Source organism: Scyliorhinus canicula, chromosome 14 (genome assembly GCF_902713615.1).
Source record: "Scyliorhinus canicula chromosome 14, sScyCan1.1, whole genome shotgun sequence".
Lineage (NCBI taxonomy): Eukaryota > Metazoa > Chordata > Chondrichthyes > Carcharhiniformes > Scyliorhinidae > Scyliorhinus > Scyliorhinus canicula.
Genome location: NC_052159.1, coordinates 72,019,566 through 72,046,307, shown reverse-complemented (window position 1 = coordinate 72,046,307; position 26,742 = coordinate 72,019,566). Strand labels below are relative to the sequence as shown.

The 26,742-nt window shown below is 47.3% G+C and overlaps 1 protein-coding gene across 1 annotated transcript in view; it reads left to right on the top strand.

The window, feature by feature from the left end:
• LOC119977312 (transmembrane protein 182-like) overlaps positions 1-26,742 on the top strand; it is a 172,284-nt gene that overhangs the window by 82,090 nt on the left and 63,452 nt on the right. The window contains exon 5 of the mRNA XM_038818079.1: positions 850-945. Coding sequence (XP_038674007.1) covers positions 850-945 — 96 coding nt within the window. The remainder of the gene's footprint in view (positions 1-849; positions 946-26,742) is intronic.

The following is a 26,742-nucleotide window of genomic DNA, read 5'->3' as shown; positions in this document are numbered from 1 at the left end:
CTGGCAGCTGCTTTCTTGAGATGGACGCACAAGAAAGACTGGAGAAGATTGAGGAAGACCAGGTGGAAGAGCATCCTAACATTTCAGCAAGAGAGCAGAAAACCTCTGCCACAAACTGCAGAGATCACATGCCCTCTGCTTTCCCTATCCTTTTAACTTGCAAATCATTTTGAAATTGTAGCTTCTTAATGGACTACTTTTAAGCCACCTATGACTTTGACCTCAATTTTGAATAATGTGTGACTCTTGAACTCATCCTTCGAGCACCCATAATGCAGATCCCCTTTAAGAAATATCTTGGTACACAGTGAGTTCCAAATGGCTGATTCCACTGGGAGGTAGCTGGTAAAATTAGAAAAGGTTAGCTCCAAAGTTTCCAGCGAGGCAATGAAAAAAACCCTGCTGTTTCTGTCTCTTTCTCAAATCTGAAAATCAATGCTTCGAAATTTTATTGGAAAGATACACCATGTTTCATAGCTTACATTGTTCATGCCTCAGATAAACTTGGAATGGTTAAAGCATAATTTTTGATTCTTCAGCATCGTTGTCAAAAATATATGTATATTCAACAGACAAAAATATTTGTGGCAGGAGTAATTTTCATTGGTTTTTGAGGCTACAATATTGTGCCAATATTTCAGTCAGTGCATCTATGGACTTGCCCTGAATATCAAAGGGATTTTCAGAGTCAAAATTGTTCCCTCCTGTGTTAGCCTTAGAATGTCTAAGAAGGCCTGACCTACCATGTCAAATTCTCAATTCAGTTTTTTAAATTTGATATTCTGCTCATATTACTGATGAATTGTTTGGTTAAATCATATATTGATCTATAATATTTTCTCTGTTTAGTTAACCAACCACCTACAAAATGCTGCATTCATGCCTCTAGTTCTCCGTTTCCAAGCACCAAAGAAAAACCCTCCTCCAAATTTGAATCTCTGATCGGTAAGCACTTTTTGAGTTGAGTTATCATCGTGCATGTTATACCAGGAAAATGTTTTATTAAAACTATCCATTTATAGGTGTTTGACCTCCAATTTGTGGCAAATGGAACTTGTTATGATCTGGCAGGTGGTAATTGGCGGGCTAACTGATTCCTAAAGGAAAACTGAGGCAAGCTATCGCAGTGATTTTCAATTTTAATTTTACTCCAAGAAGATGTGTGTGCTGACGTTAAAAGTCTCAAATTCCAATAACGCTTTTGGAGATTTTGAATAGTAAAATACACAGTTAAAATTAGTTTTGCAGGACATTGCTCCCAAAAGATTCTTACTTAGTTAAACTCACAAACTAACATCCCTTTAGGCAGAAGCTCCTATAGATATTTAATCTTTATGCATTCCATAAATGTTACTACAAGGCCATTGGGAAGATATATCTTCGAGCTTTTCACCACTCACTCTGCTCTGGAGAATTCCAAAAGCTTTAGAACAAGACTCTCCTTTCTGAATGATGTGGAGATGCCGGCGTTGGACTGGGGTGAGCACAGTAAGAAGTCTTACAACACCAGGTTAAAGTCCAACAGGTTTGTTTCAAACACGAGCTTTCGGAGCACGGCTCCTTCTTCAGGTGAATGGAAAGGCTTGTTCCAGAAATGTTTATATAGACACAGTCAGAGATGCCCGGAATGCGAGCACCTGCAGGCAATCAAATCATCAAAGATGCAGAGAGAGAGGTAACTCCAGGTTAAAGAGGTGTGAATTGTCCCAAGCCAGTTCAGTCGGCTTGGGACAATTCACACCTCTTTAACCTGGAGTTACCTCTCTCTCTGCATCTTTGATGATTTGATTGCCTGCAGGTGCTCGCATTCCGGGCATCTCTGACTGTGTCTATATAAACATTTCTGGAACAAGCCTTTCCATTCACCTGAAGAAGGAGCCGTGCTCCGAAAGCTCGTGTTTGAAACAAACCTGTTGGACTTTAACCTGGTGTTGTAAGACTTCTTACTGTGCTCCTTTCTGAAGACAACATAAACAATGCTGGTTGGCTGAAGACTGCTTCACTTTGCTTATTTTCACAGCTACAACAGAGCACATTCAAGGGCACTTCATTTCAACATTGCTCCCAACCTGTCCCTAGATATATTTTTTCTCTTTCTTCTTGGAAACCATTGTTCTTAACATCTCTCTGAACTTAACTGTCTTCCAGATGTAAGAATCTGTCATGTTCTCCATTGCTCCCACTCTTGAGTCAAATACATCTTTCCCAAGTTTACTTCTGACATTTCCCAAGTTATAAAACATTTTAGTTCCCTTTGAAAGTTAACAACTGGAATCCAAATCCCTCAGTCATTCCCCTCAGTTACTCCCCTCACACACGCGTCTCACACACCACGCTCATGCACATACCTTCCAGTGACTCACTCTGATTCTTCCTCAAACCCTGCCTGGCACTTTGACTTCCAGAACACTTTTCTTTGCTCTCTTTAGCTCTCCCTCTACCTCTCTCTGCAATAATTCCACTGTCAATCGCTTCCATTAGCTTTACTAGGCAGGTCTGACAGTCTGTAATTCTGCATGAACTTGGACCTTTCCTTCCAAGCAATCCCTGTGCAGTGACTCAAAATCAGGAATACCTCTTAGCCTAGCTTGTCTCTATGCTCCTCGAACTGCCATTTGGGCATAGGCAGCCTGCCTTCTCACAGACTACTTCCCAGGATAATTTCAAACCCCTGTTACACCTAACAAGCCCCGCCCCCCACCACAGTTTACACCTTAACTTCAAATCCTGTCCTGAGATGCCTACAGACAGACCATTTCCTCAAGATATAGTTAACAAGACTCCACTTGTTTAACTTTTTTATTTTTTCATGGGATGTGGGCATTGCTGGCTAGGCCAGCATTTATTGCCCATCAATAATTGCCCTTGAGAACATAGTGGTGAGATACCTTCTTGCTGCAGCCCGTGTTGTGTAGGTACACCCGCAGTGCTGTTAGGAAAGAATTTCAGGACTTTGACCGAGCGATAGTGAAGGAATGGTGATAGTTCCAAGTCAGAATTGTGTGTGGCTTGCAGGAGAACCTTCATGTGGTGGTGTTCATGGCTTCATTGACATACACGTTGACTCCCTGCACCACCGAGACTAAGTGTTGATGCCAGGTCTGAATAGTGTGCAGTACGAGTTCCCATTTCAGCAATATTTCTGGAGCAATTCAGGACATGCTAATGGGCCAGCACTCTGCTGCCGCATAATTTGAGCAATTCCCGGCCCAGTGAACATTTTAAGTTCTGGAGCTGAAGTTAGGGCCAAAGAGCTTGGCTACTGTAGCTATTTTTAAACGCTGCACTTACCACACACTCACTGCAGCCACCAAGATGGCTCAGAGAAGACATGCCTCCGAGAGTCTGAGGTGGACCCACAGCTCCATGCCAGTGTGGAGTGGAGGGACACCCTCTTCCCCAGCGTGGGCAACAGACTCAAGCCTGCCTCCTGAACACCTCATTATCGCCAATAGCGTGGGACCGAAGCATGGCAGCTGAATTGGCGCTGGGCACAAGCATCGATTTTGGCCATACGCCCGATTCTCCGACCGATATCGTGTTTACGGCGTGGCGAAATGATGAATTTTGCCCAGGGTGTACAATATATAGGATGCGCTGCAGCACATCATCAAACCTCCTTAGATAGCACCTTCCAAACCATGACCTCTATCACTTAAATGTGCAACAGATGTAAAGAATGTGACCATTAGATCCGGTGGTGAGTGAGGAAATGCTGGTTGTGAAAGATTATAGCAGGACATAGACTGTGGGGGGGAATTCATGCACATCTCCGACAACTCCCCGGCAAGTTTCTTGGTAGCTGGAGGTCCAACCGCTGTCAATAGAATTTCAATAGACACCGGGAAGTCAGCAGTGGGGGTTTCCCCGTAGGTGGGACCAGAAATCCTGAGCAAGAACGGCCGGAAAATTCCCCCGTGTAGTTTTGAGCACCATCAAATAGGAAGAATAACAAAGTAATAGAAAATCAGGGCATTATAATTCACCAGAATAGGATGCTGTATGAGGGGTTAGAAACTTGAGACGCTTCGTGTGTGTGCGCATGTGTGTGTGCATGTTTGTGTGTGCATACATGCGCGTGTGCATATGTGTTGTCTGCCAAGGCCAGCCTGGGGTGTGTACCACCAGCGAACGCAAGGTTAGTTTTAGTTAAACCCAAATGCTTGTCTCGCCCCTGGTCCTCCGCCTTTTCCCTGGTGATCAAGACTTGGGGCCCAGTCTGTTCCCCTTTAGCTCTGTTTCTTCAGTGAAAAGGCAACGGGCGGGATTTTCCATTGACCGATGCCTGAATAGGAAAAGCGATTAGGCGGAGAATCAGATCTGATGTCAAAATTGCAACGGGTGCCGATTTCACGCCGAATCGCAATTCTCCATCGCCTTGACAGTGCCGTCAATGCATTCCAGAACGCATATGCAGTAAGTGCCATTGGCATTTCATTAGCAGGCCCGACCCAGTATTCTCCGGGACATCCGCGATTCTCTGTCTCCAATGGGCCAAATTCCCGATGACGAGGTTCACTTGTACTTTTAAAAATTGTGAAGCAGGTGCCTTGGCTGCTGAGGGAGAGAGAGAGGGGATACAGAAAGTGTTGCTGGCGTCAAGGCCCGGCGCGCCGAGAATGACGCGGTCGGCGGCGCCTAATGACGGCAGCCATGCATGCGCAGGTTGGCCGGCGCCAACCCGCGCATGTGCGGTTGCCGTCTTCCCCTCCTCTGCCCCGCAAGATGTGGCGACTTGATCTTGCAGGGCGGCGGAGGGGAAAGAGTGCGTCCCTTGGAGACACCGATTGCGGGCCAGTTCCCTCCCGAGCACGGCCGTGGTGCTCGCTCCCCTCTCCGCCCCCCACAAGCCACAAACTCACCTTTGGCGCCATGTTCACGCCGGCAGTGACCAGGTGTGGTTGCCGCCAGCGTGAACAGGTCAGGAACGGCAGGCCGCTTGGAGAATCGCGGGTCGCCGTGAAAAACGGGGACCCGCAATTCTCCAAGCGGTGTGTCGCAAAACACGACACGCCATTTTGGGGGAGGTGGGAGAATCGCAGGGGGGGCCAGAGCGGCCCTCCCGTGATTCTCCCACCCGGCCTGGGCAGCGGAGAATCGCGCCCTTAGTCTCAGGAATGGAGAATCCGGCCAAAGAGGTTGTATTATTTAGCTCTGCTACTTGACACTTTTGAATGATAAGTTTTGTTAATTATCATTTTTAAAACATCAATTTATTGCTTTGACTCTGTTGTATATGCTTTCTTCATACATTAACGTTTTCAAAAATTCATATTTTCTGTTGTGTCAAACCAGGGGCTGGATTCTCCGGTCGCCAACGCTGAAATCGCATTCAGCGAATGGCCGGAGAATCCAGGTTTTCGGCCAAATCTGGGACTGCGCTGCTTTTGCGATGCTCCGCCCCCTCCAAAGCAGCGTACTCGTACACCGCATGCCGTATCGACAGCCTCAGGCCTGCCTCCAATGTTCTGCCCTCGACCGATCGAGTTCCTGACGCCGTGGGTTTCTCATGGTCTCACGCAATGGGAACTCGGTGTGGCGGCTGCGGACTCAGTCCAGCGCCCCCACAGTAGAGGGAGGGCTGATCCGCGGGCGGGGGGGGACATTATTTGGGGCTGGGGGCACCGTAGAGCGGTGGTTCGGGGCACGCAAATCTGATTATTTTTCACAGGGCTGGTAACAAGGGTTATTTTTGCTGCAATCAAAATGGGAAGTGCTGGAAATGCTCAGCACATCTATTGACATCTATGCAAAGGCAAACAGGGGTCAATGACCCTTTATTCGAGCTTGAGGAAATAAAGCTTTTATAGCAGAAGAATTTTTTGATGTTAATTTACTGGTCGATATTTCCATTTTTAAACTTGGAAGTGAAACCAGGAGTCATGTACCGATAGATTACGTCGTTGTTAGTGTAAGGTATTCTCATTTTGACAAAGAATTTTTGACCACTCATGAGGTTCAATCCTTTGGAAGTTGTCTGGATATTTTAGAGGGCGACGTTCCAGGTAGTGTGTAATTGTCTGACAAATCCTTGGTTGTAAAGGGGAGGAGTGTAGTGGTATTGTCACCAGGCGAGACTCAGGGAAAAGCTCTGGAGACCTGAGTTGGAATCTAACCATGGCAGATGGTGGAATTTGAATTTAATTTACAAAACGCTGGAAGTAAAAGCCTAATGATGGCCATGAAACTATTGTTGGTTCACTAATCTGGTTCATGTATGGCCTTCAGGGAATGAAATCTGCCAACTTTACCTGGTCTGGCCTACACACGACTCCAGGTCCACAACAATGTGGTTGACTTTTAAATACCCTCTGAAATGGATTCGCAAGCCAATCAGATGGATGAAAAGGCGAAAAACATACAACCGAATGCACCATTTGTCATCGGTCTAGGCACCGGAAATGTTAACGGCAAACCTAGCCCTGTTGACCTTGCAAAGTCCTCCTTACTAACATCTGGGGGCTTGTGCCAAAATTGGGACAGCTGTCTCACAGACTAGTCACGCAAAAGCCTGACATAGTCATCCTCACGGAATAATACCTTCCAGATAATGTCCCAGGACACCACCATCAACACCCCTAGGTATGTCCTGCCCCATTAGCAGGTCAAATCCAGTGGAGGTGGTGGCACAGTGTTAAACAGTCAGGATTGAGTGCACTGGGAATCTTCAACTTTGATTCTGGACCCCATGAGGTCTCATGGCACCAGGTCAAATATGGGCAAGGAAGCCTCCTGCTGATTACCACATGGACAAACGTGCTGAACTCCAGAGGTGAGGTGAGAGCGACATCAAGGCAGCATTTGACTAAATGCGGTATCAAGGAGCTCTAGCAAAACTGGAGTCAATGGGAATCAGGAGAAAAACTCTCAGCTGGTTAGAGTCATACCTAGCACAATGATTGTGCTTCTTGGAGATCAATCATTGTAGCTCCAGGACATCACTGCTGAGGTTCCTCAGGGTAGTGTCTTAGGCCCAATCACCTTCAGTTGCTTTCTCAATGACCTTCCTTCATTCCATAAGGTCAGAAGTGGGGATGTTCGCTGATGATTGCACAATGTTCAGCACAATTTGTAACTAATCAGGTATTAAAGGAGTTCATATTCAAATGCAGCAAGACTTGGATAATATCCTGACAAGTGGCAAGTAACAATCGTGCTGCATGGGTGCTAGGCAATGACCATCTGCAACAAGAGACAATCTAACAATCATTGCTTGATATTCAATAGCAGTCCCATTGCTGAATACCCCATCAAAATCCTGGGAGTTACCATTGACCAGAACCTGAACTGGACTAGCCATATAAGGACTGTGATTACAAGAGCAGGTCAGAGGCTAGGAATCCTTCGACCCTTATTGACTGCCCAAAGCCTGTCACCATCTCCAGGAATGTTATGGAATCCTCCTCCCTTACCTGGATCGGTGCAGCTCCAACAACACTCAAGAAACTCAACGCCATCCAGGAAAAAACAGTCTGCTTGATTGACACCCCATTCATAAACATTAATTTCCTCCACCACGGTGCACAGTGGCAGCCGTGTGTACCATCTACAAGATGCACTGCAGGAACTCATGAAGGCTCCTTCGATAACACCCTCCAAATGCATGACTGTTATCATTTAGAAGGACAAGGGCAGCAGACACGTGGGAACACCACCACCGAGAAGTTCTCCTCAAAGTCACTCATCATCCTCACCTGGAAATATATCACATTTCTTCACTGTCACTGGGTCAAAATTCTGGTACATCCTCTGTAAGAGCACTGTGAGTGTCCCTACGGACTGCAGCGATTCAAAACGGCAGCTCACTACCATCATTGCAAGGGCATTTAGGGATGGAAAATTGTCATAACCCTCAAGAAGACCACGGGGAAGCCATCATTAATCTTCTCTTGGGACTCATGGAGTACGGACATACCAGATAGGGGGAAGAGGCCTGGGGCTGGCCCAAACCAGAACCTAGACAGACCAGCCCTCCCAGCAAGGATTGTTCTGGGAGCGAGTTGCTGCTATACGCAAAACCTTGTACATAGTTAAAATAAATTAATCGCCTGCTTCCTCAAGTTACTAAAGAAATAAATGCTGCCCTACCTAGCCAGTGAAACCGACATCCTCTAAATGAATTTTAAAAAAATCATACTGAACCTGAACCTTCAATGTGCTTTATAATAGAAACGCTGCTTACAGAAGCCAAAAGGTTTTACGCAACCTTTAAAAGTCACTTCAGCCCCACTGTGCCAATGGTTTCCAATTGTGGGCACCAACATGATGGAAGGGGAGTGTTAAATGGAGAGTGGGATAAGAAGGCCAGAAGCAGAAGAAGCAGCGGGATCCTCTCCTGGCCTTGATCTCACTATTTTCTGAGCCAGAGCCTATCGAGGGCTTCCTGCCACCATGAACATACACGACATCTCTTTTATTCTGCCTTGGAACCCAGTCTTCCAATGCAGTGTCTGACAGCCAATATGTACACTCTCACCCACAATCAACCATTGTTGATTGCTGCACACCACATTATTCCCAAACATCTAAACACTTCTAGCAGGTACAACGCACACCCTCTTTAAAAAGTTCAAACTAGCTTTAAATAGTGCAATTATTCATGACATTGGGACCCTCTTCTGATGCATGCAGCCAATGAGCATTGCCTGGTGGGTTTGGTGCTTACAGAAATCATGGTAAGGTGTGGGTGGCACAAAGTTGGAATCGTTTCAGTGTTTCAAAGTGGCCGTGAGTTACTCGTGCATTGCGATACCACACACTGAAATTCAAGGGCCTTATCCAATTTAAAACCCTCTCTGTCCATTACTTTTAGCGTATTTAAATTCATGGTCAGACAGTCGGGGATATATACTCATGATGTGTTCATTATGACTGCCCCTCAACAACTTAAGAGTGTAGAGTCAGCCCACAGAAAATATCCGGGGTGGGATTCTCCAATGCCCAACGCCGATATCATAATTTACATTGAAATTGGTGCAAATCTATTATAATGAGGTTCACCCCCACATTGTGACTTTGCCAGTGAGGGATAGGGAAAATCAGGAATTACAATATCTCCAGCGAGAATCGCCTTTCCCAGTTATGTGATTTTCCGCTTGCACTTCTAGTCTTGTGCACGGCTAATGCGGGCTCATATTTGCACCCAATGACTTCCGGGTTTCTGGAAAATCAGGATATTGGCCGGAAAGTTCCAGCCCCCTGTGTTTCAGCAGCGGAGGTGGCTCTCCATCGGCCAGTGGGGGATGCCCAGCACCATGGCTGGCTAACAACACAAATGGCCATTGGCTTCGGCGGCACCCAGAAGAACCCGCTGGCAACCAATGGTGAGCTGCCTCCGCTGCCAGAAAGCCTGCCACCGGGGGTCAGAAAATTCCAGCCATTGTCTTGGGTAGAGTTCAAAGGTTTCATCGTGCCCAACGTAATGTTGGGACAAGGTTGTTGAATCTGCTAGAGGCCTCTCATGAGGTTTGCAACGCTTAAAACACCTCGCGAGATTTAACAGAATCTTGTGAGACGTTGCTGTCTGGGTTTTGCTCGTAATGGCACCTGTTGGGCACAGAACAGGGTACCTGGCACACCATCTGGCTCCCGAGCATTTTGGCACTGCCAGGATTCCAGGCTGGTAGAGTGCTAGGCTAACAGTGTCAGGGTGCCAGGTAAGCCGAGCCAGGGATCAGGCCCTTACCAGATGGAGGGGTTCTCCCCAAAGTAGGGGTTGGGGGGGGGGGAGGGAGATTTGAAACAGAGGGGGGCGGAGCTGAAAGGGATAGGCGCAGCCAGACAAAATGATGCCTCGATCTGAGAGCAGCCTTTCCTGCTGGGCTTGCCAGTGCAGCCTCCGTGGAGAGAAACTCCCCGAGACCAAAAGAAATGGCAAAGTGCTGTGTAATATTTGGTGTCTCATGGCATTGCAACCATTGAGGAACACCCTGCTAAATGTGCCCAAAACCGGGCATTCATTTTTTTCCGTTGAATCGCACCCCTTGTGTATAACAGCAAACAGCAAATGTATTATTCATATGGAATTCCAGAAGGAATTTGATAAATTTCCTGAGAAGAAACTATTTGCTGAAGATAACGCTCTGAAAATTGAGTGCAATTTTATGATCTGGTTAGAAAATTGTCCAACTGGCAGGAGAAAGAGAATTGGGACTGTTGGCAGGTACACTAATTGGAACAATGTGTCTCGTGATTTTCCATGGAAATCTGTGTAATGAGAAGGGAATTCTTGCCAATCTATCTGTACGAGACCCCATGGGGATGAACGACAATAACATGAAATAATTTTTTATCAAGATGGAGAGTGAAGTAGTTGATTCAGAGACTAGGGTGCTGAATCTTAACAAAGGGAACAGTGAGGATATGAGGCACGAGTTGGCCTTGATAGATTGGGGAGAGTTACTTAAAAGGATGACAGTGGATAGACAATGGCAAACATTCAAGGAACGCATGGAGGAACTACAGCAGCAGTTCATTCCTGTCTGACACAAAAGCAAAGGGAGTAAGAGGGCCAATCCACGGCTTACAAAGGAAATTAGAAATCGTATCCGATACAAGGAAGAAGCAGTCAGATTGACCAAGAAAAATAATAGGTCTCTGAGGATTGGGAGCAATTTAGAATTCAGTAAAGAAGGACAAAGGGATTGATTAAGAAGGGGAAAGTACAGTACAAAAGGAAGCTTGCAGGGAACATAAAGACTGACACGAAGAGTTTCTGCAGATATGTGAAGAGAAAGAGATTGGTAAAGAGAAATGTAGGCCCCCTACAGAAATAGGTAATGCATAATAAGGGACAAAGAAATGGCTGAGCAATTGAATACATACTTTGGTTCTGCCTACACAAATGAGGACACAAATCAGATCCCAGAAATGTTGGAGAATGAAAGGTTTAGTGAGAGGGAAGAACTGAGGGAGATCAACATTAGTAGAGAAATGGTGCTGGGAAAACTGATGGGATTGAAGATGGATAAATCCCCAGGGCCTGAGAATCTGCATCCCAGAGTGCTTAAGGAGGTGGCTGTGGAAATAGTGGATGCATTGGCGGTCATCTTCCGGGATTCTATAGACTCTGGAACTGTCCCTGCAGATTGCAGGGTAGCTCACGTCACTCCGATATTCAAAAAGGGAGGTAGAGAGAAAGCAGGGAATTGTCGACCAGTAAGCCTAACATCGGTATTGGGGAAAATGCTTGAATCCATTATCAAGGACTTTATAGCAGAACATATAGAAAGCAGTTGCAGGATCAGAGTCAGAGTCAGCATGCTTGACAAATCTGTTGGAATTCTTTGAAGAGGTAACCAGTACAGTCGACAAGGGGGAGCCAGTCGATGTGGTATATTTGGACTTTCAGAAGGCATTTGACAAAGTCCTGCATAAGAGATAATTGTGCAAAATTAAAGCGCATGGGATTGGGGGAATGTATTGAGGTGGAAAGAAAGCTGGTTGGCAGAGAGGAAACAAAGAATAGGGATTAATGGGTCCTTTTCAAATTGGCAGGCAGTAACCAGTGGGGTACCACAGGGATCGTTGCTGGGAACCCAGCTATTTACATAGAATTTACAGTGCAGAAGGAGGCCATTCGGCCCATCGAGTCTGCACCGGCTCTTGGAAAGAGCACCCTACCCAAGGTCAACACCTCTACCCTATCCCCATAACCCAGTAACCCCACCTAACACTAAGGGCAATTTTGGACACTATGGGCAATTTATCATGGCCAATCCACCTAACCTGCACATCTTTGGACTGTGGGAGGAAACCGGAATATATATTCACAATATATATTAATGATTTGGATGAGGGAACAAAAGGGAACATCTCAAAGTTTACAGATGATAGCAAGTTAGGTGTGAGGGTGAACTGTGACAAGGATGCAGGGATCCTACAGCATGATCTAGACAGGTTGGCAAATCAATGGCAGATGCAGTATAATTTGGATAAGTGTGAGGTTATTCATTTTAGAAGCAAAAACAGGAAGGCAGATTATTACCTGAATGGTTGCACATTGGGAGAGGGGAGTGTGCAGTGGGACCTGGGTGTCCTTGTGCACCATTCGCTGAAGGTAAGCATGCAGGTGCAGCAGGCGGCAAAGAAGGCTAATGGTATGTTGGCCTTCATTGCGAGAGGTTCCAAGTATAAAAGCAGGGATGCGTTGCTGCAATTGTACAGGGCCTTGTTGAGGCCACATTTGGAGTATTGTGTGTAGTTTTGGCCTCCTTCTCTGAGGAAGGATGTTCTTGCTCTCGAGGGAGTGCAGCCAAGGTTTACCAGACTGATTCCAGGGATGGCGGGACTGTCATATAAGGAGAGATTGACGAGGTTGGGATTGTTCTTGCTGGAGTTCAGAAGAATGAGGGGGGATCTCATGGAGACTCATAAAATTCTAACAGGCCTAGACAGGGTCGATGCAGGGAAGATATTACCAATGGTGGGTGCGTCCAGAACCAGGGTTCACAGTCTGAGGATTCAGGGTAAAGTATTTCAGACAGAGATAAGAAGACATTTCTTCACACACAGGGCGCAATTCTCCGCTCCCCACGCCGGGTGGGAGAATCGCGGGAGGGCCGGGCGAATCACGACACACCGCCCTGGCATCCCCCGCGATTCTCCCCCCCCCCCCCCCCCCAAAATGGTGTGTCTCGTTTTGCGACACACCGCTCGGAGAATCGCCGCTCGGCGTTTCTCATGGCGACTGGCGATTCTCCGGCCCGGATGTGCCGAGCGGCCTGCCGAACCCGACCGGTTCACGCCGGCGCCAACCACACCTGGTCGCTGCCGGCGTAAACATTGTGCGACCGGTAAGTGTGGGGCCTGTGGGGGGCGGAGGGAGGATCGAGCACCATGGGCGTGTTCATGAGGTGACTGGCCCGCGATCGGTGCCCACCGATCGTCGGGCCGACGTCTCTAAGAGACGCACTCTTTCCCCTCCGCCGCTCGCAAGATCAAGCCGCCATGTCTTGCGGGGCAGCGGAGGGGAAGACGGCAACTGCGCATGCGCGGGTTGGAGCCGGCTAACCTGCGCATGCGTGGCTGACGTCACTTAGGCGACGCCGGCCGCGTCATTCTCGGCGTGCCGTTTTGACGCAAGCGTCAAGGCCCGGCGCCCGAGATTCGCGCACTGCCGCTCCTAGGGGGGGGGGGGGGGGGGGGGGGAGAGAGAGAATAGGGGGCGAGGAGTGGCCTCCGACGCCGGAGTGAAACACTCCGGTTTTCACGCCGGCGTCGGCTGTTTCTCTCCGTTTCGGAGAATCACGCCCAAAGAGTGGTGAACCTGTGCAATTCATTGCCACAGGAAGTAGTTGATGCTAAAATTTTGAATATATTCAAGAGGCGGCAGGATATAGCACTTGGGGAGAATGGGATCAAAGGCTATGGGGAGAAAGCAGGATTAGGCTATTGAGTTGGATGATCGTGATGAATGGCGGAGCAGGCTCGAAGGGCCAAAAGGCCTCCTCCTGCTTCTATCTTCTATGTATCTGTGTTCGGACTTGGGGTTTTGTATTCAGCAGCCTGGCCATCCTTCAGCTGCAGATGTTCTAGTGGCACCATGTCCTTGTGATTAGAAGCATAAAAGAAAGAGCACACACGCCCTTTATGGTTGTGTGTGATTAATAGTCTTGTTTTCTTTATTCACGCCTGTTGGATGGTCTTATTGTCCTGATCTGGTCAGTAGTATTAGCACATGAAGAATAGGTAACAATCTATATGAGTGAAGGCACAGTAATGACCGCTCCATGTCTAGGAAGGCAATCACAGAGAATGGTTGAGCAATGGTGAGCTGATCTTGGGAAGAGGTCCCATGGGTCTAACATCAGAAGCAAGATTCCTGCTGGAATGTGGTGCGACTGAGCAACTATCGGCCCTTCCTCACGTGTCTTTTCATTCCCCTTGCATCTGGTGCAGGAGCATTAACTTCTGATCTGCCATCACTGCTCCCTTCTCTCAATCCGTGACATTGGCTGGGAAGTGTGGCTCTTCCAGGTCAATGGTTTGCAGTTTCTCCCCTCTCTGCTGCGCAGGGTTACGTGATGACCAGCAGACAACATTAACCCTGGAGACCTTCTGAGACACATATTACAGCTCTACTGGAGTAGTCCTGGCAGCAGAACCTAAATTTATCTGCTTAATCAGCGCCCTGGCTGACCCATGGCATTCATTAGAACGTTATGCAGCTGGAGTTTGGGGCTGCTCCCCCAGCGTCAATGGCCAGTTTTTGAGCGAATAACCCATCACCCAGAATCCAACCATCCTTGAGTGCGGCAGCGCCACTTGGGTGTGATGTAGAATGTAAGCATCATGAGAAAACGCAACTGGAGGAGGCACTTCCTTTAACCATGGATCAATCAGACTGGAATCACTTAATGCGGAAAAATGCTGTAGGCTGATCCTAAGAAGCCTTGACTTCCTCATGTGTGAAATTAATAACGCCCTGCACGTGACAGGGGCCTACTGTGGCCCCAAAATTCCCAGATATTTCAACATGGCTATCAGGTTCCACCTTGTATCACAGCACTTTCTGGTTCTTTTGAAGAGGACATCTGTCACTTCTTTGATGTAGCGATGAGTTTCTTCCTCGGCAATATTCCACATGTCCTCAGTAGAGTGTTGGAAGGACTGCTGGCATAAAGGTTTAACACTGTCGTCATTTTCAAAGCCACAGTCTTGGGGTTGCCTCTAAGTTCCAGGTCACATGTCAGCCTGCAGCAGAGCACACACGTCATTGCCCACTTCTCAAGATATCAACGATCATCACTTGCATTGTCTCTCAGACATTTGGAGGCATTTGAGATAAGACTTGTCTAATCTACGACATGGCAGTGATCATTTTCTGACTGACTCCTTTTTGGTTCCCCCTTGAACATCCTCAGTGTCTGGACCAACGGCAGGTTGAGCCCCTCGATGGCTTCCTGCCATTTGTGCATCTGCACAGAGTTTCAGCCTCCCTCTGCCCTGCTCCTTCTCCGGTCAGTGCTCCAGGAACACTGGGTGGAATGTTCTACAGATGTCAAAACCTGGGCAAGGGTGTGTTTGCCACAAAGAACCATTTAATTCCTGTGGGCAAAGCACTTCTTCCACAGTTGCCAGGCTTCTGCAGGCATGTAAATTTAGCTTATTTCTCCGAGATCAGCCTCCTTTTTGGCACCTTCTCCTCCTCGGCCTGTTGGGCAGCCTGCTCTCCAGTCTGGGTAGCTGCCTCCTTTTCCTCTGGTGCAGGCTCCGCTGCTGCATGCTCCTCCGTGACACACTCTGCTGCCGCAGCTTCCTCCTCTTTGACCAGCTCCAGCTCACACAGCCGCAGGGCATCCCCCAGGGCTGTGGTGACCAGCAGGAAGGACACCATTGCTGGTTGAATTCCAATATCCATTGTTTGAGGGGGTGAAAGGGTGTCATGTCAGCTTAGTGCGTACCCCATGCCCAACCAGGTCCAACGGGCTGCATGGTAGCCCTGGTGGGCACTGCGGGCTCCGCCCCTGCATGACCCCCCCCCCACCCCCCCCCCCCCACCCCCCATTTCTGCATCCCTGGCCCCATCGGTGGAACTGTGGGGGACTCAGGCCCTTGCATGCATTCCTGCTGCTAGGGGTACCGTTGGCTGGCACCGCGCTGAGAACATAGAACAGTACAGCACAGAACAGGTCCTTCGGCCCTCGATGTTGTGCCGAGCATTGTCCGAAACCAAGATCAAGCTGTCCCACTCCCTGTCATTCTAGTGTGCTCCATGTGCCTACCAATAACTGCTTGAAAGTTCCTAAAGTGTCCGACTCCACTATCACAGCAGGCAGTCCCTTCCACACCCTAACCACTCTCTGAGTAAAGAACCTACCTCGGACATCCCTCCTATATCTCCCACCCTGAACCTTATAGTTATGCCCCCTTGTAACAGCTACATCCAACCGAGAAATAGTCTCTGAACGTCCACTCTATCTATCCCCCTCACCATCTTATAAACCTCTATTAAGTCGCCTCTCATCCTCCACCGCTCCAAAGAGAAAAGCCCTAGCTCCCTCAACCTTTGCTCATAAGACCTATCCTGCAAACCAGGCAGCATCCTGGTAAATCTCCTTTGCACCCTTTCCAATGCTTCCACGTCCTTCCTATAGTGAGGTGACCAGAACTGCAGGCAACACTCCAAATGTGGTCTCACCAGGGTCATGTACAGTTGCAGCATAACCCCACGGCTCTTAAACTCAAGCCCCCTGTTAATAAATGCAAACACACAATAGGCCTTCTTCACGGCTCTATCCACTTGAGTGGCAACCTTCAGAGATCTGTGGACATGAACCCCAAGATCTCTCTGTTCCTCCACATTCCTCAGAATCCTGCCGTTGACCCTGTAATCCGCATTCAAATTTTTCCTACCAAAATGAATCACCTCGCACTCATCAGGGTTAAACGCCATTTGCCATTTTCTGGCCCAGCTCTGCATCCTATCAATGTCTCTTTGCAGCCTACACAGCCCTCCACCTGATCCACTACTCCACCAATCTTGGTGTCATCAGCAAATTTAATGACCCACCCTTCAGCCCCCTCCTCCAAGTTATTGATAAAAATCACAAAGAGCAGAGGACCCAGCACTGATCCCTGTGGTACACCGCTGGTAACTGGTCACCAGTTTGAAAATTTTCTATCCACCACCACCCTCTGTCTTCTATGTGATAGCCAGTTACTTATCCAATTGGCCAAATTTCCCTCTATCCCACACCTCCTTACTTTCTTCATGAGCCGACCATGGGGAACATTATCAAACGCCTTACTAAAATCCATGTAAACGACATCACGTGCTCTACCTTCATCTACACACTTAGTTACCTCCTCAAAGAATTCAATCAAATTTGTGAGGCAAGACTTACCCTTCACAAATCCACGTTGAGTATCCCGGATTAAGTTGCATCTTTTCAAATGGTCATAAATCCTATCCTTCAGGACCTTTTCCATTAACTTACCGATCACCGAAGTAAGACTAATCAGCCTATAATTACCAGAGTTGATTCGTGTTGAACTTTGCGACCGTGTCGCTGATGCTGTGATAAGCATATCCGACTGACTCAGCTGTGTCTGAGTAGTATTCTCCGAAAACCAAATCATCCTGGTTGGATTCTTCTACCACGAGTTGATTCGTGTTGAACTTTGCGACCGTGTCGCTGATGCTGTGATAAGCATATCCGACTGACTCAGCCATGTCTGAGTAGTATTCTTTGAAAACCAAATCATCTTGGTTGGATTCATCTACCACGAGTTGGTTCGTGTTGTGCTTTGCGACCGTGTCGCTGATGCTGTGATAAGCATATCCGACTGACCCAGTCAGGTCTGAGAGGTAATCGTCGAAAAACAAATCATCTTTTGTTGTTTCGGAATTCTTTTTGTTCGCTTCACTGTGTGTGGTGAAGGCAGCTTTTTCCAAGGTTTTGTGCAAGTTGTTTTTCACTGTTGGTTTAAGTTCAGGCGTTTTTCTGTGTTCTGAGGCAAGAAAATTTGGTTTTACCACTTTAAGTGTCTTGTTTTCAATTTTCGGGCATTTCCCTTTTAAGTGGGCGTGGTCAGGATTCTCAGACGTCATGACGTCACGCGTAGGAACGACTTGCACATGCGCAAATCGGCTTTCTTTCCTTGTGCGGTTCGGTGTCCATTGCGCATGCGCGGCTTGCGCATACGCATGACGGTCCGCGACGAAGACTTTTTTTGACTGCGCATGCGCGGCTTGCGCATGCGCATAACGATCGGCGCCGTGATCTTTTGTAAACTGCGCATGCGCGACTTCCGGTTCCGGCGCATGCGCGACTTCCGGTTCCGGCGCATGCGCAGACGCGATTTGTAGTTCTTTGCTTACCAGAGACTGCAAAATGTGCTCCGACGCCATTTTATCGCGGATTTCAGCGTTTTTTCTTTCTAAAAGTTGTAAGTTACCTTTTCTTTCCGATCTGGACTGGATTTCAGCGTTTTGGCTTTGTGAAAAATTCATGTTATTTCTTCTTTTTGATCTGTACTGTGCATTCGCGATTTCCTGATCTTTTTGTGATTTTTTAAGTCTTGCATCACTCAGTCTCTGTGCAGGTTGGACTGTGAGCATGCCTTGCTGTTCAAATTTCTCACAGTACTCTTCAAATTTGTTTAGTAACGTTTGTAAGCTGTTCCTGTCTTCACCTTTTGAGTGTTTAAATCCATTATACACTTTCCTATTGACAGGCCCTTCGATGAGAATTGCTATTTTAATTTTGTCTGAGGCTTCTGCTACATCATTAGCTATGAGATAAAAACCGAACATTTGTTTAAACCTTTTCCAGACATTTCTTACATTACCAGTCGTGTCCAGCTGAGGTGGGTATCCATGCCACATCCTCGAATTAGCGATGTCTTCCCCAGTCAAATGTCCAGTAGGAGATTTCCATGCCATTTTGTGCTTTCTGTATCTGCAGCTGAGTTGTCCTGTCGTAAGCGTCCTGAAATCACTGCTGGTACCATGTGTTGTTCCTCGTGTCTTAATAAAGCTCGCAGTCTCAAGTGTGGAGAAGATGCTTTATTGTGAGTTTGTTCAGTTTCCAGAGCTCGACCTAGAACTACCTTCCAGTGCTAACTACCAGCTTTGCTTGCCGTGTGTCCTGCTTACCAGCCCGCCTGCTGTGAAGAGTGTGTCCTCACTTCCTGTCCTGATCTATTTATATGGCTCTCCCGTGCTCCCTCTAGTGGTCGCTCAGTTGTGTTGCATCTGGTTAACTTGTGATCACCACAAGGCAAGACTTACCCTTCACAAATCCACGTTGAGTATCCCGGATTAAGCTGCATCTTTTCAAATGGTCATAAATCCTATCCTTCAGGACCTTTTCCATTAACTTACCGATCACCGAAGTAAGACTAATCAGCCTATAATTACCAGGGTCATTTCTATTCCCTTTCTTGAACAGAGGAACAACATTCGCCACTCTCCAGCCATCTGGCACTATCCCCATGGACAGTGAGGACCCAAAGATCAAAGCCATCAGCTTTCTCATCCCTTGCCTCCCAAAGAATCCTTGGATATATCCCATCTGGCCCAGGGGACATGTCGACCCTAAGGTTTTTCAAAATTGCTAATGCATCCTTCCTCAGAACATCTACCTCCTCCAGCCTACCCACCTGTATCACACTCTCATCCTCAAAAACATGACCCCGCTCTGTGTTGTTCCTCGTGTCTTAATAAAGCTCGCAGTCTCAAGTGTGGAGAAGATGCTTTATTGTGAGTTCGTTCAGTTTCCAGAGCTCGACCTAGAACTACCTTCCAGTGCTAACTACCAGCTTTGCTTGCCGTGTGTCCTGCTTACCAGCCCGCCTGCTGTGAAGAGTGTGTCCTCACTTCCTGTCCTGATCTATTTATATGGCTCTCCCGTGCTCCCTCTAGTGGTCGCTCAGTTGTGTTGCATCTGGTTAACTTGTGATCACCACATCCCCCTTTTTCTCTTAACATATTTTCTGAACATCGTTAAAGAAAATTGTACATCCTGTCCCAGTGTATTTATAGCTCTCCCGCTCGTGTTTGCTCTGTTGTTTTTGTATCTGGTCAATCTACGATCACCACATCCCCCTCTTTCTCATTACATAGTTTCTGTACATCATTAAGGAAAATTATACAAAACAGTAACTTATGATATGCGTATCTATACAAGTGATGATGCTATTGCCTTAGTTAACAAAGCCAATGTATTTATATGTCCAAACTTAATAAACACATTTATGAGTCCAAACTTGATGAATTTGTTCAGAGCTTTTTTTTTTTTCTTTTTGTTGTTGATGACGTGGTGATATTGATATTGCAAGTCCGCTGTGAATGTTGTTGGTGTTCCTTGTTGTCTTAAGTACCCAATGCGTCATCCCGAGGTGTTTGCATGGTCACATCACTGATGTTGACTGGCATGGACTTTTTTTTTTTTTTGTGCTTGTGGTGTTGATTTATTGTCTCATCCGCCTTGGATGCTGGTGTGCTTGCTTGTTCTGGAGCAGACGTGAGTTTGTGCGATTCGTTGTCATCCCATGACATGTTTGTAGTCTTGTTATCGTTTTGCAGTGTGCTGTGGCATCGTCCATCATGTGCCAAGTAGTGCCATTGTGTACAAGTCGTTGTTTCATTGCTGTTGTTTCTGTCGTTCCTGTTTTTGTTGTTTCCGTTGCCGTACTTGTCGCTGTTTTTGTCGTTTCCGTCTTTGTTGTTGTCGCTATCTTTGCTCCTGACTTTGTTGTGTTTGTTGCCATTCTTGTTGTTTCTGCCTCTGTCGTTGTCGCTATCTTTGTGCCTGACGTTGTTGTTTGTCTTGTTGCGCTTCATGTTGCTTTTATTCTTGCTGTTGTCGTTCTCGTTTCTGCTGTGCTTCTTGCTATTGTTGTTTGTCTTGTCGCGCTTCATGTTGCTTTTCTTCTTGCTGTTGTCGTTCTCGTTTCTGCTGTGCTTCTTGGTATTGTTGTTGGTCTTGTCGCGCTTCATGTTGTTTTTGTTCTTGCTGTGTTTCTTTTGACTTTTGTTTTTCTTGTTATACTCTATGAGTGTCCCGAGTGGATAATTTGAGTCATTGAGCATTCCGTCTCGCGAGTGGTGCGAATGATCTGATGTTGCATCGGTGCAGGTGACATCAATCAGTTGTGGAGAATTGGATTCCGCATCTTTGCTTTCTTGGTGCTCGTCTTCCGGAGTCAAAGTCTTCTTGATTACATTTGACGCAGTGTCTGTGGACTCTCGGCGCTCCTCTTCTGGAGTCCAAATCTGCATGATTTCAGTTGACGTGGTTTCTCTAGACTCTTGGTGCTCCGCTTCTGGAGTTAAAATCTTCATGATTTCTGTTGATGTTATCTCACTGGACTCCAGGTGCTCCTCTTCTGGAGTCAAAATCTGCATGGTTTCTTTTTGTTTGATGTCTCTGGACTCCAGGTGCTCCTCTTCTGGAGTCAGAATCTGCATGGTTTCTTTCGGCATTGTCTCTGTGGACTCCAGGTGCTCCTCTTCTGGAGTCAAAATCTGCATGTTTTCTTTTGGCGTTGTCTCTCTGGGCTCCAGGTGCTCCTCTTCTGGAGTCAAAATCTGCATGTTTTCTTTTGGCATCGTCTCTCTGGACTGTTGGGTGGCCCGACTCTGTGCTTCTGTACAGACAAGCTGAGAACTGTCAGTCTCACTGTGATCCTGTACGTCGAGTGCGAGCACCTTGTCACTGTCTTCGCATGCAGTGGGCAGAGGTGCATTGTCTTCTTCTTGTTCCTGTGAGCGTGTTGGACTTTCATAGTCCGTTCTTTCTTCTTGTTCCTGTGAGCGTGTTGGACTTTCATAGTCTGCTCTTTCTTCTTGTTCCTGTGAGCGTGTTGGACTTTCATAGTCTGCTTTTTCTTCTTGTTCCTGTGAGCGTGTTGGACTTTCATAGTCCGCTCTTTCTTCTTGTTCCTGTGAGCTTGGTAGACTTTCATAGTCTGCTTGCGGTTGCTCAGGTACAGCGGGTTTACCTTCATGGTCTTGTTCATGCTTGGTGTCCGCCCGGGAGTGTTTGCTTGCATCCCTGTTGGCGTCTTTCATCACTCGCACTGTGGAGCCTGTCATCGCTCGCTCCGTGGAGTCTTCCTGTGCTCTCTGTGTGGCGTCGTCTTCGTCTTGGGTATTGCTGTCATCCAATGTATCGACGAGCTGCCATGGCACCATGGTGTTGGATTCATCCACCATGAGTAGAGTCGTGTTGAGCTTTGCAACGGTGTCGCTGATGCTGTGATCAGCATGTCCAAATAACTCCTCCATGTCTGAGTAGTATTCTTTGAAACCCATTTCATCTTCGTTGGCTTCTTCTACCACGAGTTGATTCGTGTTGAACTTTGCGACCGTGTCGCTGATGCTGTGATAAGCATATCCGACTGACTCAGCTGTGTCTGAGTAGTATTCTCCGAAAATCAAATCATCCTGGTTGGATTCTTCTACCACGAGTTGATTCGTGTTGAACTTTGCGACCGTGTCGCTGATGCTGTGATAAGCATATCCGACTGACTCAGCCATGTCTGAGTAGTATTCTTTGAAAACCAAATCATCTTGGTTGGATTCATCTACCACGAGTTGGTTCGTGTTGTGCTTTGCGACCGTGTCGCTGATGCTGTGATAAGCATATCCGACTGACCCAGTCAGGTCTGAGAGGTAATCGTCGAAAAACAAATCATCTTTTGTTGTTTCGGAATTCTTTTTGTTCGCTTCACTGTGTGTGGTGAAGGCAGCTTTTTCCAAGGTTTTGTGCAAGTTGTTTTTCACTGTTGGTTTAAGTTCAGGCGTTTTTCTGTGTTCTGAGGCAAGAAAATTGGGTTTTACCACTTTAAGTGTCTTGTTTTCAATTTTCGGGCATTTCCCTTTTAAGTGGGCGTGGTCAGGATTCTCAGACGTCATGACGTCACGCGTAGGAACGACTTGCACATGCGCAAATCGGCTTTCTTTCCTTGTGCGGTTCGGTGTCCATTGCGCATGCGCGGCTTGCGCATGCGCATGACGGTCCGCGACGAAGACTTTTTTTGACTGCGCATGCGCGGCTTGCGCATGTGCATAACGATCGGCGCCGTGATCTTTTGTAAACTGCGCATGCGCGACTTCCGGTTCCGGCGCATGCGCGACTTCCGGTTCCGGCGCATGCGCAGACGCGATTTGTAGTTCTTTGCTTACCAGAGACTGCAAAATGTGCTCCGACGCCATTTTATCGCGGATTTCAGCGTTTTTTCTTTCTAAAAGTTGTAAGTTACCTTTTCTTTCCGATCTGGACTGGATTTCAGCGTTTTGGCTTTGTGAAAAATTCATGTTATTTCTTCTTTTTGATCTGTACTGTGCATTCGCGATTTCCTGATCTTTTTGTGATTTTTTAAGTCTTGCATCACTCAGTCTCTGTGCAGGTTGGACTGTGAGCATGCCTTGCTGTTCAAATTTCTCACAGTACTCTTCAAATTTGTTTAGTAACGTTTGTAAGCTGTTCCTGTCTTCACCTTTTGAGTGTTTAAATCCATTATACACTTTCCTATTGACAGGCCCTTCGATGAGAATTGCTATTTTAATTTTGTCTGAGGCTTCTGCTACATCATTAGCTATGAGATAAAAACCGAACATTTGTTTAAACCTTTTCCAGACATTTCTTACATCACCAGTCGTGTCCAGCTGAGGTGGGTATCCATGCCACATCCTCGAATTAGCGATGTCTTCCCCAGTCAAATGTCCAGTAGGAGATTTCCATGCCATTTTGTGCTTTCTGTATCTGCAGCTGAGTTGTCCTGTCGTAAGCGTCCTGAAATCACTGCTGGTACCATGTGTTGTTCCTCGTGTCTTAATAAAGCTCGCAGTCTCAAGTGTGGAGAAGATGCTTTATTGTGAGTTTGTTCAGTTTCCAGAGCTCGACCTAGAACTACCTTCCAGTGCTAACTACCAGCTTTGCTTGCCGTGTGTCCTGCTTACCAGCCCGCCTGCTGTGAAGAGTGTGTCCTCACTTCCTGTCCTGATCTATTTATATGGCTCTCCCGTGCTCCCTCTAGTGGTCGCTCAGTTGTGTTGCATCTGGTTAACTTGTGATCACCACAAGGCAAGACTTACCCTTCACAAATCCACGTTGAGTATCCCGGATTAAGCTGCATCTTTTCAAATGGTCATAAATCCTATCCTTCAGGACCTTTTCCATTAACTTACCGATCACCGAAGTAAGACTAATCAGCCTATAATTACCAGGGTCATTTCTATTCCCTTTCTTGAACAGAGGAACAACATTCGCCACTCTCCAGCCATCTGGCACTATCCCCATGGACAGTGAGGACCCAAAGATCAAAGCCATCAGCTTTCTCATCCCTTGCCTCCCAAAGAATCCTTGGATATATCCCATCTGGCCCAGGGGACATGTCGACCCTAAGGTTTTTCAAAATTGCTAATGCATCCTTCCTCAGAACATCTACCTCCTCCAGCCTACCCACCTGTATCACACTCTCATCCTCAAAAACATGACCCCGCTCCTTGGTGAACACTGAAGAAAAGTATTAATTCAACGCCACTCCTATTTCTTCTGACTCCATGCACAAGTTCCCACTACTGTCCTTGACCGGCCCTACCTTCATCCTGGTCATTCTTTTATTTCTCATATAAGAGTAAAAAGCCTTGGGGTTTTCCTTGATCCGACTAGCCAAGGACTTCTCATGCCCCCTCCCAGCTCTCCTAAGCCCTTTTATTAGCTCATTCCTTGCTACCTTGTAACCCTCAAGCGACCCAACTGAACCTTGTTTTCTCATCCTTACATACGCTTCCTTTTTCCTCTTGACAAGACATTCAACCTCTTTTGTGAACCATGGTTCCCTCACACGGCCATTTCCTCCCTGTCTGACAGGGACATACCTATCAAGGACACACAGTATTTGTTCCTTGAACAAGCTCCAATTTTCATTTGTGCCTTTCCCTGACAGTTTCTGTTCCCATCTTACGCTCCCTAATTCTTGCTTAATCGCATCATAATTACCCCTCCCCCAATTATAAACCTTGCCCTAACGTATGTCCCTATCCCTCTCCATTGCAATAGTGAAAGACACCGAATTGTGGTCACTATCTCCAAAGTGCTCTCCCACAAACAAATCTAACACTTGCTTAGGTTCATTACCCAGTACCAAATCCAATGTGGCCTCCCCTCTTGTCGGCCTATCCACATATTGTGTCAGGAAACCCTCCTGCACACACTGTACAAAAACTGCCCCATCCGAACTGTTCATCCTATCAATCAGGTTCCAATCAATATTTGGAAAGTTAAAGTCACCCATGACAACTACCCTGAGACCTTCGCACCTATCCATACTCTGTTTTGCAATTTCTTCCTCCACATCTCTATTACTATTTGGGGGCCTGGAGAAAACTCCTAACAATGTGACCGCTCCTTTCCTATTTCGAACTTCGGCCCATATTACCTCAGTAGGCAGACCCCCTTTGAACTGCCTTTCTGCAGCCGTTAAACTATCCTTGATTAATAATGCTACTCCTGCACCTCTTTTACCACCTTCCCTACTCTTACTGAAACATCTATATGCGGGAACTTCCAATAACCATTCCTGTCCCTGTTCTAACAATGTCTCCGTAATGGCCACAACATCATAGTCCTTAGTACCAATCCACACTCCAAGTTCACCTACCTTATTCCGGGTGCTCCTTGCATTGAAGTAGACACACTTCAACCCACCTTTCTATCTGCCGGTACACTCCTGCGACCTTGATACCCTCCTCAGTACCTCACTACTCTCAACACTGGCTTGTGGACTACAGCTTGTTTATCCATCCCCCTGACAAATTAGTTTAAACCCCGCCGAAGAGCCGTGGCAAATTTCTCTCCCAGGATATTGGTGCCCCTCTGGTTCAGGTCCAAACCGTCCTGTCTGTACAGGTTCCACCTTCCCCAGAATGTGCTCCAATTATCCACGTAACTGAAACCCTCCCTCCTACACGATCCCTGCAGCCACGTGTTTATCTGCACTCTCTCCCTGTTCCTCACCTCGCTAGCACGTGGCACCAGCAACAAACCAGAGATGACAACATGGTATGTCCTGGCTCTCAGCTTCCACACTAGCTCCCTAAATTCCTGTTTTAAATCCCCGTCCCTTCTCTTACCTATGTCGTTGGTACCGATGTGTACCACGACTTGTGACTGTTCCCCCTCCCCCTTAAGGATTCTGAAAACACGGTTCGAGACTTCACGGACCCTGGCACCTGGGAGGCAACATACCATCCGTGAGTCTCTTTCGTTGCCACACAACCATCTATCTGTCCCTCTAACTATCGAGTCCCCAATAACTATTGCTCTCCTGCTTTCCCTCCTTCCCTTCTGAGGCACAGGGATGGACTCAGTACTGGAGATCTATTCACCGTGGCTTACCCCTGGTAGGTCATCCCCCTCAACAGTATCCAAAGTGGTATACTTGTTACTGAGGGTACGGACCACAGAGGATCCCTGCACTGACTGCTTCCTCCCAGCCCCTCTCACTGAAACCCATCTATCTTGATTCTTCAGAGTAACTACATCCCTGAAGCTACTATCTATGACCACCTCTGCCTCCCGAATGATCCGAAGTTCATCCAGCTCCAGCTCCAGTTCCCTAACGCGGTTTCTGAGGAGCTGGAGATGGGTGCACTTCCCACAGGTGAAATCAGCAGGGACACTGACGGCGTCCCTCACCTCAAACATTCTGCAGGAGAAACATTGCACTGCCTTCCCTGCCATCTCCTCTCGATAAAACAAGAAAAAGAAAGAAGGAGCTTACCTGTTATTCACTCTACCCCTGAGGTTAGAGGAGGTGGAAGGGTGGGGGACACTACAAGTGTAGAGTCTAGGGTTAGGAACCTCCCAACTTAAATACAGGTAAAAATAAAACCCTTAACCAGCAACCACTGCGCCCCGCACGGGAACAGCAATCAGCTGTTATGGGCCCGTGCAAGCAATTTAAATCGTTACCACTTACCCAGCAGTCACTCTGTCCTCATTCCGACCGGATTCAGCTGGAAACTCCCAACAGTAAGCTTTTTAAAAATTTACTCCCCGTCTCAGCAAGCACTCACTCAGCAACCACTGCACCCTTACTAGTGGTATACTCCGTGGCACCTGACCAGGCCCCCCCTGTAGGGCTACAGTGGCCATTGCCCTGGATGGGCCACCTGATGCCCCTCGGTGGGTGACGGCCGGTTGGGTGATGGAGTATGGCAGAGGATGGGGTGCAGGGACCAGTGCAACTCTGCAGAACCAGGGACCAAGTTGAGTGGTCAGCAGT